This window comes from Meriones unguiculatus, chromosome 10 (assembly GCF_030254825.1).
Source record: "Meriones unguiculatus strain TT.TT164.6M chromosome 10, Bangor_MerUng_6.1, whole genome shotgun sequence".
Classification (NCBI taxonomy): domain Eukaryota; kingdom Metazoa; phylum Chordata; class Mammalia; order Rodentia; family Muridae; genus Meriones; species Meriones unguiculatus.
Window position 1 is genome coordinate 43463463 of NC_083358.1, and position 13575 is coordinate 43477037.

The 13575-nt window shown below is 55.1% G+C and overlaps 2 protein-coding genes across 7 annotated transcripts in view; one reads left to right on the plus strand and one right to left on the minus strand.

Annotated features, from left to right (window-relative positions):
* The first annotated feature begins 613 nt into the window (after positions 1-613).
* Positions 614-8118, plus strand: Dcaf15 (DDB1 and CUL4 associated factor 15). Of its 2 annotated transcripts, none has more exons than XM_021632283.2 (13): positions 614-794; positions 2403-2500; positions 2584-2719; positions 3236-3342; positions 3436-3575; positions 3661-3831; positions 6034-6465; positions 6553-6644; positions 6735-6863; positions 6941-7026; positions 7197-7301; positions 7376-7491; positions 7684-8118. In XM_021632283.2, the coding sequence occupies exons 1-13, from the start codon at positions 663-665 to the stop codon at positions 7737-7739; spliced, it is 1800 nt and encodes a 599-aa protein (XP_021487958.1). In that variant the 5' UTR covers positions 614-662; the 3' UTR covers positions 7740-8118. The 2 variants fall into 2 exon arrangements, with proteins under 2 accessions (XP_021487958.1, XP_060248356.1); XM_060392373.1 differs by lacking the exon at positions 614-794 and adding an exon at positions 939-987.
* Positions 8119-8204: 86 nt separating this feature from the next.
* Positions 8205-13575, minus strand: part of Rfx1 (regulatory factor X1) — a 30420-nt gene continuing 25049 nt past the window's right edge. For all 5 annotated transcript variants that reach the window (XM_021632239.2, XM_060392369.1, XM_021632238.2 and 2 more), the window contains 8 exons: positions 12449-12567; positions 12211-12320; positions 11975-12126; positions 11805-11902; positions 10251-10400; positions 9968-10176; positions 9564-9763; positions 8205-9454 (listed from right to left, as the gene is read on the minus strand). In XM_021632239.2, the coding sequence (XP_021487914.1) occupies positions 9285-9454; positions 9564-9763; positions 9968-10176; positions 10251-10400; positions 11805-11902; positions 11975-12126; positions 12211-12320; positions 12449-12567 (1208 nt within the window). In that variant the 3' untranslated portion in view covers positions 8205-9284. The remainder of the gene's footprint in view (positions 9455-9563; positions 9764-9967; positions 10177-10250; positions 10401-11804; positions 11903-11974; positions 12127-12210; positions 12321-12448; positions 12568-13575) is intronic.

Genomic DNA, 13575 nt, shown 5'->3' on the forward strand with positions numbered 1-13575 from the left:
GTTGTTTGTTTTTCGAGACAGGGTTTCTTTGTGCAGCACTGACTGTCCTGGAATTTGATTTGTAGACCAGGCGGGCCTGAAACTGAGAGATCCCCCTGCCTCTGCCTCCCAAGCGCTGGAATTGAAGGTGTGCGCCACCATGCCCGGCCTGGAAGATGTTTTAATATGAACTATTCTTTTTTTTCCCCCATTCTTCTTTTTTCTCCCTAGCCGCCTAGGGATGCTCCTCGGGCCTCTGCCCTCCCGGCCTGAGCCAGAGCCAGGGCTGCCGATTCTGGCCCTTGTGGACCACAGGTTCCCATCGTCAAGCCCACAGGCCTCTGAACCGCCAGTGGTCTCCACGGAAACCCACTCAGGGGCGTGTCAACGTCATGCCTGACAGGAATCTTCGCCTATTCAGTTAAAGTTTTCTGGCCAAGGAACGCCAGAATGGTTCCTGAGTGGTTTATTCTTAATGAAGGGCGGGAATAAGGCGGGAGCTGTAACCGTATCTACCAACCAAGCTCCGGGACAGCTTTGATGGACAGGTGTAGCGGGAAGAGACCAGGAATGCCGGCTGTCACCCAACCGGCCGGCCGCTGTGAGAAGAAAAGGCCAATCAGAAAGCGGCGAGGGCGGGGCTAAGGGACCGGTTGCTCCGGAAGTGGAGGGAGGGGGTGAAAATGGCGCCCAGCTCGAAATCGGAGCGGAACAGCGGGAACGGGAGCGGTGGCGGCGGCCCTGGGGGAACCGGGGGGAAGCGGGCGGTGGGGCGGCGGCGGGAACACGTCCTCAAGCAGCTGGAGCGGGTCAAGGTGAGGCCTGGAGCCTAAGGCAAGCGCGCCCGGTTGTGAGGAGGAGGAGACCCGGGAGGCGGCCGAGGGAGGGCGGCGCGGCGAGGTGGGGGGCGGGGCCGGGAGGGGGCTGGGCGGGCCGGGCGGTGGGTATGGGGATGAGTTTGGCGGGGTTGAGGTTGGTGGGGAGGCACGGGCTAGGATGGCGAGAAAGGTTGGTGACTTGGATGGGGCAAGCTAGGCGGGTCACCTGCAGGGGGCCTTGGATGCAGGCGTCTGAGCGAGATCGTCAAGAGAAGGGGCTTGGGTGGAGGAGACTGGGGGAATCATGGAGGAAGGAAGGAGGATGGAGGCCGCTGGGCGGGTTACTGTAGTGGCCGTCCGAAGAATCTGGAGGAAGGGTAGACCTCGGTGTAGACCCATTTTTTTAAAGCTCTGCCCCTTATTGGGGCTCCCCGCGAACCCCTGCAGAGCTCCTGCTAACGGCTCTGGGCATCCTCTTTTTGGTGCTCCCTCTGTCTCTGTCTGAGCTCTGACCATCTCGGAGTTCGTGTCTGCCTCACTCATTGAATGGAGGAGTGTTTCCATAGTAGGGCCAGGTCTTCTCAAGTGGAAGTCACTTGATGAGGGCTCTGTCTTGTCTCCCTTGTCAGAGGACACCTGGAAGGGCAGGAATGTGAATAATCTGTTAGGTGGGCAGCAGTGGAACAAGATTGTTTACGAGCGAGCACTGGACGTTGGCAACTGGGTGAGGGCAAAACCGTGCCTCCACCTTTTAACTGGTGCTCCCTAGGCAAGGCTCTACCCTTAGCCTAGATGCTCCAGGAGCAAGGGTTATGTGCTTTCAGGAAGGCTTGGCCGACAGAACCATTCCCATTGTGGGTTGAGACGAAGTGAGGGCAAGGTGCCAGCCTTCCCATGCAGCTCTTTTCCCACTAGATGGCTATCTTTTGAAGGCGGGCCAAGATAGCTCCCCAGTGGTCAGCTTTATGCCTGTCAGATCCTTTCTTGGTGATGTTTTAGGGTATGACAGTTGGTTGGCAGGTACCAGTTAATTAAGAAAGGGATTTGGTTAATAATGGATTCGAGGCAACTTGGGAATAGTGGGATTCTTTAGGCTCCGGGGCCAGTGAGATGGCTCCATAGGTACTGGCACTTGCCACCAAACCTAATAACGTGAATGTGATCCCCAGTACCCACATAGAAAAAGGAGATAACAGACTCCTGAAAATTGTCCTCGTCTCTACGCGTGGGTTGTAGTCTGCACAGTAATACATTGTAAAAAGAAAAGTGGGTCCTCTTGTGGGCTAATAGAATGCATGCCCCTCCGCTCCAGCCCACATACATCCTAGTCTTCTCCTGTCTTGTGGTCAGCTTTTGCCAAGTGGCCTAGTGAGGGGACCCTACCACAGGGAGGTGATGTCAGGCTTAGGCTGGGAGGACTCTGGATCCAAAGACAGGTATGGCTGGGATGTAACATGGTTCCTTGGTGGGGGTGGGGGGCTTTCACCTGTCCTTGGTGTCTCCATCTGCCCCAGCAGTGGGCCTGTGGAGGCTGCTCAGTTTCTGCCTCTGGTAAGGAGGCTGGGAGGCCCTTTGGCTGAAGAGCCCTGGCTGTCTCCTTCCCAGATCAGTGGGCAGCTCTCACCTCGTCTCTTCCGGAAGCTGCCCCCCAGGGTCTGTGTGTCTCTCAAGAACATTGTAGATGAGGATTTCCTCTACGCAGGGTGAGGCTAATTCCAGGCTGGGTGGTGGCAGGTTGGGCTGTGAGCTTGTCCTCATCTGGCCGCTGTGCCCATTCTGCCCCCAGCCACATCTTCCTGGGGTTTTCCAAGTGTGGCCGCTATGTCCTCTCCTACACCAGCAGCAGCGGGGATGACGACTTCTCCTTCTACATCTATCACCTCTACTGGTGGGAGTTCAACGTCCACAGCAAGCTCAAGCTGGTAGGATGAGGCCTTTCCTTTGGGGGGCTCTGTGCTAGGCTGACCCTTCTGACAGCAGGTCTCAGCTGCTCCTGCCCATTCAGCCTGTGTCCTGTGTAGAATGGAAGTGACATGCCAGTGGGGTGACCCATGTGGAGTTGCTGATTTTTTAGTTCAAACTGGTCATTTCATTTGGCTCAGGTATCATGTACAGCCCATCCGACACCCTTGGCCTGGGCCAGGATGCAGGCAGATCTCTTAGATTCACACAGGTTATCACAGTGGCTTTAGCATCCTTGACCCCTGCCCTAAGGTGGGTGCTACTTCAGTTTCTGTTGCACATGGGCTTTGTCACCCAGAGGGAGCAGGGAGGTATTATGTTTGGTTAGATTCCCTCCTGCTTGCAGGGCTCTCTGGCTCAGGCCTTCCTAGGCCGCTTGTGAGGGCAGCTTTGTTACAGCCTGGTTCTGGTGTAGTAGACCTTCCACCCTCTGACAGCCCTTGCTTAACTGCACACTGACTGAGCGTGCCGCTTAGGTCCGGCAGGTGCGGCTCTTCCAGGATGAGGAGATCTACAGTGACCTGTACCTGACTGTGTGTGAGTGGCCTAGCGATGCGTCCAAGGTCATCGTGTTTGGTTTCAAGTGAGACTGGGGGCAGGCAGGGTGGCTGTGGGGCAGGCAGGGTGGGCTGGTGGCCCCTAGACGGGCTTCAGGCTGAGGGTGTGTTGCCCCTAGTACCCGCTCAGCCAACGGGATGCTTATGAACATGATGATGATGAGTGATGAGAACCATCGTGACATCTACATCAGCACTGTGGCTGTGCCACCTCGGGGCCGCTGTGCTGCCTGCCAGGATGCCAGTCGTGCCCACCCAGGTGAGACCCCAGGGGCCCTGGAAGGGGCGCGTGGCTGCTGGACCCTGCCAGGGCATCAAGTGAGCTGTAGTGTGTCTTGCTGCAGGGGACCCAAGCGCACAGTGCCTGCGGCATGGCTTCATGCTGCACACCAAATACCAGGTGGTGTACCCCTTCCCCACCTTCCAGCCCGCCTTCCAGCTCAAGAAGGATCAGGTGGTGCTACTCAACACCAGCTACTCCCTGGTGGCCTGCGCTGTCTCCGTTCACTCAGCAGGTAGGTCCAGGCCAGCTAGTCCCGTTTTCTATTCAGAGGTCAGACCGGGGAGCTGGCCGAGAGGGGTCACGTCTCTCAGCATGTCGTAGCTGGCAGGTGGGAAGGCTGGGCCGGTATGTTCAGTGACTGCCTTGGACCTACTTGAAGTGTAGCTTGTCAGCCCAGGAGCTGCTTTAGCAGTAGTAGGGCTAGAGGACCTTACACTGCGCAGGGCTTGATGATTGGGCTGCTCAGCACAGGGACCTGCTGAGCACGTGCAGGACTGTTTCCTGTATGACAAAAAAGAATGATGTCATGCGGTACAGGTAATGTGCTCTGAGGACAGGGCTGTGTCCTAAACGGGGCAGTTTTGTTGTTGTGTGGAAATGAGAGAACATGTTCATACAGTGTTGATGGCGTGACAACGGGCAGTGCGTGACCCTCCGTAGCCCCAGTGTTATCCTGCCACACCCTAGAGCATAATTAATACACTCAGCTGTCTTGCATGTCAGGGAATACCAGTAACAAATTCCATGGTGTCTCTTTTGTTAGATAATGCTAGTTATCTAGGCTGGCCTAGAACTCACCACACAGACCAGGTTGACCTCAGGCTTACAAAGATCCCTGCCTGTGCCTTCTTAGTGCTAGAATTAAAGGTGTGTGCTACCACACCTGGCTCTTGTACCTTTTTTGTTTAATCTTTAAATTACATTTTAATTTTTATTAATTTTTTGTATGTCTGTCTGTGTATGTGTATGTACACATGTATGTGCCAGGGAAGTCAGGACAGCTTTGAGGAGTTGATTCTCTGTCATGTGGGGTCTGGGAATTTTGAGCCTAGGTCTGGACTCCTAGTAGCAGGCACCTTTACCTGCTAAGCTGTGTCTCCATGTCTTGATAGAGTGACATGTTAAGAAGTAGGGTGATGCAGGCAGGATGGCAGGAATAGAGTGAGGGCATGGAGTCTGAGCCTACAGCTCTGCCCTGCTGGCTCCTGCCCTCTGAGAAGGCTGGATTCATCAGGTGTGTGTTCAGGTCCATAGGAGAGAGCCAGGGCCCTCCTGGTGCCCTTCTGCAAAGTTGAGAGGTCCAGGTCAGTGTCCTGTGAAACACCAGAGAAAAGCCATGACATACAAATTACATCTGGACATAGACACAGGAGAGAGCTGGAGCTGTGCACTACTTTTGGGATAAACTAATGACATGTTTTGAATTCAAGACTATTCTCATTAAAATGGCTGTCCTGGCGCAGGGGAAGGAAGAGGCACGGGTCAAGTTCATGTGACTAAGCTGACCAGCAAAGGACAGGGAACTTGGTCCTTTGACTCAAACTGAGTTCTCTCCAGCCCTGCTCTGGACACCTGTGTTTCATTGGGAGTGATCCCTAACCTTTACTAAGGCTGTGCCAGCCAACTGTTGACCGTGAGCTGCCCAGGCAGCTGACAAGAGGCCCAGGCAGGACTAAGGATTCAAGGCCTGGTGTCCAGCTTGTCCCAGAACTTTATGCCAAGCTATTTCCAACTTACTCCTCTTTCCTGAAAGTGTGCCACCATGACCCCTTGGACAATAGTGGCCTGAGGGTCATGGTGCTGCTTATAGGGAGAGGTGTGTCGCTCCTTGGTGGCTCGCTAGGTTCCTCTGCTGACTCCCTATTTCCTCTAATAAATATGACCTTTCTGCCAGTGCTGGTTTTATTGGGTTGTGAGAACTCATGAAGGTGATCATAACCTGTTCTCACTGCAGACTGCACTCTAAGGGCAAAGCTTTGTGCATCTCATTTGCTGTGTCCTTTCTGAGTAGCATGGTAAATGTTCAAAGATGAGATTTTAGTAGTAGCCTGGCATGTGAAAGGCCCTGGGTTCTACTCCCAGCATCCATTTTGAGACAAGTTTCTTTGTGTAACAGCTCTGGCTGTCCTAGAACTCACTCTATAGACCAGGCTGGCCTCCAACTCACAGAGATCTGCCTGCCTCTGCCTTCCAAGTGCTGAAGTTAAACACATACGCCACCATGCCTGGCCCCAGCATACTTTAAAAGTCTTAAGTGAATGCATGTCTTACTGTGGTTTCTGAACTCATACCCTTCCAAGGGTTTTATACTGACTTGAACACAGAAACGGTTGTAGGGGGCTCCTTCAGGTGGGCTTCTAATCCAGCCTTTGAGGGAGGTCACAGTAACCTTGAACTGTGGTGACATATCCTACTTTATAATGTTTTTATGCAGGTGACAACAGTTTCTGCCAAATCCTGTATGACCACACAGCTTTGCCCCCAGCCCCGCCCAGCTCTCCAGGACCTTGGAGCCCAGAGGCAGTCCCTGCCTTCCCCAGCCTTGGCCTTGAAGTGGTCCCAGCCCGGCCCTCTGGAGCCCTGGAGCCCTCACCAGCCATTGCCAAGGCCAAGGAGTTTGTGGCTGACATCTTCCGCAGGGCCAAAGAGGCCAAGGGTACCTTGGAGGAATCTCGGCTGCCCTCTGGTCTGGGGCCCTCAAGCAGCCGAGGCCGCCTATCCTCAGAGCCACCAGCCCCGAGTGGGGAGGTGTTGCCCAGGGACAGCCCTCCTGCTTCAGAGGCGTCTGCCCCCGAGCCTGGCTATATCAATTACACCAAGTTGCACTATGTGTTGCGGTCTGGGGAAGGGACAGAGCCTGAGGATGGTGAGGGCACTTCCTGGGACAGGTTCTGGGATGGGGCAGTCCCACGAGGACCTTTGGCCTGCTCCTACCCTCTCCCTGCCTCCCCAGAGTTTGAGGATGACAAGATCTCCTTGCCCTTTGTGGTGACTGACCTCCGTGGTCGCAACTTACGGCCCATGAGAGAGCGGACTGACATGCAGGTGGGTAGCCCTGGTGCAGGCCGTGGGTGACCCAGGATGTAAGGGGTGGTTAGCACCACCTACTGCTAGCTCTCTGCCATCTGTCCCCAGGGCCAGTACCTGACAGTGGAGCAGCTCACACTGGACTTCGAGTATGTCATCAATGAGGTCATCCGCCATGATGCCACCTGGGGTCACCAGTTCTGCTCTTTCAGTGACTATGACATAGTCATCCTGGAGGTGAGGCTGGGGCACAGCAGGAGGCTGGAGTGCTCCTACTGTGGATGTCTATCTCAACTCTCACTGCCTGCCCCCAGGTCTGCCCAGAAACCAATCAGGTCCTGATCAACATTGGCCTGCTGCTTCTGGCCTTCCCAGCCCCCACTGAGGAGGGTCAGCTCCGGTGAGTGACAGGGCCCTTGGCTAGCCCTCATGTGGGGACCATACAGAGAGCCTTCTATGTAAGATGTCAAGGGTGAACAGATAGAGCCTGGAGTGCCCCTGCTGTCACTGGTGTGTGACAAGCCAGTCAAGGGACTCACCGGCCCACCCTCTTGTTCTCCACCACCACAGACCAAAGACCTACCACACCAGTCTCAAGGTGGCCTGGGACCTCAACACAGGCATCTTTGAGACAGTCAGCGTGGGTGACCTGACTGAGGTCAAAGGGCAGACCAGGTAAGGCAGGGCAAGAATGGGTGGCCAGGGAGTTGGCAGGGAGTCTCCTCTTCACTCATTTTCCTCCTTCTCAGTGGCAGTGTCTGGAGCTCCTACCGAAAGAGTTGTGTGGACATGGTCATGAAATGGCTGGTCCCAGAGAGCAGTGGCCGCTATGTGAACAGGATGACCAATGAGGCACTGCACAAAGGTGGGAGCTGCCCTCGTGTCCTAGCTGGATCTCACCCTGGATCCTAGGGCATACTGGATGTTAGCGGTGTCATTCATAAGGGGGTGGGGAATTATCGGGGAGTTGTTTCTAGAACCTTGTCTTAGTTAGGCCATAGGAATTAGCTGCAGGACTGGACAAGTGGATTATGGTTCTGCATATCCTCCTCTGCAGGGTGCTCACTGAAGGTTTTGGCAGACAGTGAGCGGTACACTTGGATTGTGCTGTGAGGGCTGGACCGCCCTGGACCCTGACTCCAACTACCTCCGAGGGCTCAGGAGAGGACTGCCTTCCTGGGCTGGCCCTACAGGGGCCCCAATCGGCACTAGTGTTAGGTTGCGGGATGGGACTGGTGCAGCAGCCTCCGGTGGCCCAAGAGTCTGGATGTGTCTTTATTTATGCCTATTTAAGTTGGGAAAGGGCTGAGAGGAGCCCCTCAGGCCTGGCCTGCCTCGGCTAAGCCCAGTCCTGCTTCCTGTGCTCTGGCCCCTTCCTTGGCTGCAAGTGTAGCCCTCCAGGGAGGCCCAGTGGTTCCAGCCTCCCTCCCCCGGGGTGGAACCCTGTGGCCACCTCCCCTTGTTCTTCATGTACTAAATGCTTTATTTCTGAGCCTGGCTGGTGTCCCTTTCTGTCCTTAGTGCACACCCCTCCCTTGTTCCCCACTTAACCCTGCCCTAGTCATCAGTAGACAAAGATCACAGCAGTATTTATTGTTTTAAGAAAGACTACAAAAAGGTAGAAAACAGTACACTAAACTACCACGCGCGTGGATACTTTCACCACTGGGAAGGGAGGCCCCATGGGGAGTGTGCAGGACCACCCCAAAAGCTGTAGCACGCGGAGCACACAAAATAGTGATTTCTATACAATAGGCCAGATTTTCTTTTTTCTTTTTTTTTCTTTTTCTTTTCCATAAACATCTATCACAGATTGAAGACACTGAGAAAACGGGAACGGATAAGGCCATGATGGTTGGAAAAAAACCCAACAAGTTACTGACTCCGCGGAAGCGGCACTCACTAATCACACGATAGTTACGGGTCGGGGCAACTGCACAGAGGAGAAGCGTCTCTGGGAGCAGATTTCGGTCACAAGCTGTTAGGGTGGAAGGCGCAGGGCGTGGCCTCAGGTCTGGAGCACCTGGCCCTGCAGCCAGCCGGATGCTCCTCTTTGGAAGCTGGAGGCCAGGGGGCCCTTCACAATATGCCCCTCTCTGGGCTGCGGGCCAGGAGAACCCAGCTCTGGAGAAGGTGCAACACCCACAGCTTTAATTGCACTTATACCAAGAAAAGGGAGCAGTGGGGCTGCTGCTGCTGCTGACAGTGGGGGTCCCAAAATGCCCCCCACCTGCGCCTGCCCGGGCTTGGGGCTGCCCAGGCCGGCTGTGCAAAGCCAGAGAGCAGAATAAGTTAACAGTTACGCAGGGGAGGAGCCAGCCTGCTGCCCTCTGGGGTGGTGGTGGTGTGTGTGTGTTGGGGAGGGGTGACAGGGCTGTGAGTTTGGGGCAGGAGAAAGGGGACACCTGGGCAGGTTCCTTAAGGCACGTCTTTTGTGTCAGGGTTTGCAGCTTCGGTTCTGCCCAGCCCAGCCCATGATTGTACCAGCCCCATGTGAGGGGGAACCCCCCTAGCCTTCTCTGTCAGGGGGACCCTCTCCAGCTCTGGCGTGAGCTGGAAGGGTGACAGTGAAGCCACAAAAGCTGAGGGACCGGACCCTGGCCTGGAGGGGCAGCAGCGCAGGTTGGGCGGGCAAAGGGGGGCAGGGAGGCCTCAGGCTTAGCTGGAGGGCAGGGCCTGCACGAAGAGGCTACGTGTGTCAGTCCGCGCCAGCTTTGCAGGTGGCTCCAGAGCTTCGGGGCCCAGCGCGGGGGACTCACTGCCAGCCGCCAGCGAGATGTCTTGTGGCAGCTCGTCCTCACTCTCTTCCTCCTCCTCCTCTTCCTCGTCTGGGGCACAGGGACCAGGCCCAGCTCAGCGACAAACTGAAATTTCCAGGGATGCCAGGCCTCCCCATTAGCTGAAACCCAGATCTTAGGTGGGGACATGAATTGTTACCTTTGTCGGGGTCCAAGGGATTCAGCGCAGTGGCCAAGTTTGCAAACTCTCCCATGACTGCGATCGGTGTCTCGCCCCTGGCCTGGGCTACGCGATGCTCGATCAGGTAGTACATGTACTCGTCATACAGCAGCCGGATGAGGTGGAAGGAGCCGAAGCTGGCAGCACTGCGCAGGGTCAGGTCCCGGATTACCATGGAGCTGGGGGCAGTGACCAAGAGTTGTCAGGATCGCAGGGCTATTTGCCCTACTGTGTTGCTGGCAGGCGTGCTGGCTCCCCAGTGTCTTTCCTGAGCTAATGGCCTTCCCTAGCCCTATCCATCACTTCTGGCAGGTCTTCTCAACACATACTGGGACCCCCGGTGTTACCCTTCCCAGTCAGGCCCCGGCCGCCCAGGTGCGCACCTGTAGAAGGACCACTTGAGGAGGAAGAGCTTGGCCGCCTTGGGAAAGCCGGAACTGCCCTGGTAAGGCTTGAGCACCTGGCTCACGACGCCATCCAGCCAGGCCGCCCACTGCTCCAGTGAGTTCTGCTGCTGCAGCGTCACCTTGAAGTCCTGCTCCAGACGCTGCACCACACGGTCCTCGCAGCGGCACACCCACGAGGCCTGCTCCTGGGACGCAGCAGGCAGCCGCTCAGCCGTCTCTCCCCATCGCTCCCTCCCATCCCAGTCCCACTGGTACTCACCTGCACATTTGCAAAGTCCACTCGATTGAGGTCACTCAGCATCTGGTTGATCTGGGCCGTGTTCTGCAGCACGGCCCGCGCAGCCTGCGCCAGGTGGTTGAGCGACGTGTAGCGCCGCAGCGTCTGTGCAAAGGCGCCAGCTGCTGCCACCTGCACGGGAGACAGCAGTCTAGCGGTTTCCACACAGGCCACCCTGCCCAGCCTCACCTGTAACCTGCCACTGAGCCTCTTTTCTTAGAAACCAGCAGGACACGCGTCACCACTTCTGTTTGGAGGCCAAGGCCTCTAGTCCTGGTGTGGGTCATTCAACTGTGCTGCCATACTGGCAGACTGGCTGGCACGATTTTTTTCTATTTATTTATTTTGGTTTCTTCTCTCTGTACCTCTGTGGAGCTCCACCATCCTGAACCAGGCTGGCCTCTAAAACTCAGTGTTTGAGCTGCCTCTGCCTCCTGTGTGCTGGGGTTAAAGGTGTACGCCATCACCAGCTGCTTTTCATTTATTTTGAGCATTTAAGGTTTTTGTTGGTTTTCTGAGCATTTATTTATTTACTCACTCACTCACTTATTTATTTATTTATTGTGTCTGAGGTAGGGCTTCTCCCTGTAACAGCCCTGGCTGTCCTGTAGACTAGGCTAGTCTTGAGCTCTGAGATCTGCCCGCCCCTGCCTCCTGAGCGTTTGCATTAAAGTTGTGGGCCACCACACGCTGCTCATTTTGTGCATTCCTGTGATGGCCCACTTACGAAAGTCAGAGGACAACTCGTGGGAGTCACTGCTCTCTGTTCATCATGTGGGTCCCAGGATCGAATTCAGGTTACCAGGCGTGAAAGGTCAGTACTTTTATGCACTGAGCCATCTCCCTGGCCCTGTCTGTCACTGTTTCTTACTGACTGTGATGGTGATCAAACTCAGATCACGCTCACCCACAACTCCCCACAGAGTACCTCCCTTGCCTGCCTAAAATTACTGGGGTGTTTTGTTTTGTTTTGTTTTTTTCTCCTTTGAGGCAGGGTCTTCTCCAGACTAGGCTCAGACTTTTGGTGGCCCTGTCTCATCCTTTGTGCTGGCATTACAGGTATGCATCTTCATGCCTAACTCATGCCTTCAACAAAAACAGCCCCCCCACCCCAGTGCTGAGGCTGGAACCCAAGGCCTAGCACAAACTAGACAAGGAGTGTACCGCTGAGCTCTATATGCAAGTGTCAGTGCTCTAATACTGTCTGAATTAGAGCAGGCTTGCTGAGCATGGCAGGCACACCTTTAGTCCCAGTACTCACGAGACTGGGGCAGGTGAATCGCTTGTGAGTTTGAGGCTGGTCTACAAAGAGAATTCTAGGCCAACCAGGACTACATAGTAAGACTGTCTCAGTAATAAGCAGAGATAGATGGATAGATAGGCAGGCAGATGTCTTAAGTACTAAAACCCCGGGAGCCTTCAGATATGGGGTCTAAGGTGTAAGACTGCTTGGAGCCAGCCTTGAGGCCCTTAAAGAGCAAGTCTTCACAGGCACCATACAAATGTTGTAGCATGGTTGCCCACTGCAGTCCTTACCTTCACCCGAAGCATCTCCTCAGGGATGTTCACCATGGCATGGGTGAGCCAGCTCTCCAGGCTCTTGGCAAAGTTCCGGATTGCTTGGGTCAAGGCACCTGTGGAGGAAGTGGGTGCTGGTCAGGGTAGACAGGGGTGCTTCAGGGAGGGGTGCAGGCAGCAGCACTTACTGGGGATGGGCCGCAGCACATCAGGGATGAGGATGTCCACCAGGCCCTGGTACAGCACGTTGTCACAGTGCTTGGTCCACTGCAGCACGGGCTGGAACTTGGACAGGAGCACCAGACTGGCCCTGGGCAGCCGCTTCTCTGCCTCATCATGCCTGTGGGAACCCACCCAACCCCCAGTCAAGGGCATGTGTAGCCCCCACATGCAGGGGTTACCCCCCCAGACTCTGGGGACTTACACGGCCAGTGGCGGTGCCTCATTAGGTTGGCTAAGGTTATATCTCCAAAAGGTCTTCCACAGCGTTTCCACCAGTGTGAACTGGAGGTTTATCATGACATCCACAATGGCCTGCAGGGACAGGGCTTCACAATGGGGAGTGGTGCAAGGCCAGCGTGGAGCTTCCTGCTCAAGGCACAAGGCCGGCTGCTTTCAAGGACAGCCCACTCACCCCCTCACCCTCCATCTGATTGCCCTACCTCACAGTGCTCCCGATACAGGACCTGGAAGGCCTTAACATCCCCAGGGCCGATGCCCTCAGGTAGCGCTTTGCCCTGGAGGTCCAGCTCAGCGAAATCAGGGAGGCTCCTGGAAGCATCTAGGAGTGAGGGCACCATGAGACCCTGTGTCCACCTGTCTACCTCTTGCTGCCTCTGGGTTTCTAATCAACTGCCATTCCAACATGTGTCAATCTCCATGTATAGGATGAATGGCTAGACTCAAGTAGGGTGAGCTACTGGCCCAGGGTCCCATGGCCCCTTGCACAGAGCACACAAGGTACTTCTGACTGCCCTGGCCTGCTGCTGAGTGCTGGCTCTGACCAATCCTTAGACACTTGGTTCAGGCAGCCTCCCTTCCAAGAAAGTAGCTACCTGTCTGTATCACAGGGATGCTGTTCATCATTAGCACGGTCACCAGGGCCACACGACTCTGAGCATCAGCTCTACCTCTTCCTCCACTCCCCAGCCTCAGTGTCATAGTGGCCAGGAGGCTGTTCTTTGCTGTCAGCATCACTATCAGGCCCTGTTTTCTCTTTTTTTTTGCATCTTTAGTGTGTGCAGAAACCTAACACACTTCCCTCTCAGTTATGAATCCTAGTCACATAAACACAGCAGGCCAGCAAGGATGGGATCACCTGTCGTGTTAGTGGACTACTGTTTGACCATCCATATTACCTATTGGTGTGGGATTCAGCATCACCAGGCTTCACCGGGGGTGCACGGACACAGAAACACTGGCTACTGAAAGGGGATGGGATCTCAGCTCTGTGGAGCCTGAGCTTGAAGGTCAGGAATCCAGGTCAGCCCTGATTATACAGTGAGACCAGGTCTCAAAAGTATGGCATGAGGCAAGCATGGTAGCATATACCTTTAATCCCGGCTCTTAGAGAGCAGAGGCAAGTGCATCTCTGTGCTGGAGGCTAGCATAGTCTATACAATGAATTCTAGATTAGCCAGGGCTATATGGTGAGAAACTGTCTTAAAAATAAAAAACCCAAAATGGAGTTGGGAGATCTTGGAGAAGGTTTGCGGGGACAGAATGATCCTGTAAAGAGAGAGGCAAGCAAGCCTGAATGTCCACCAGACTCCCCCTATGGGCCCTCCTG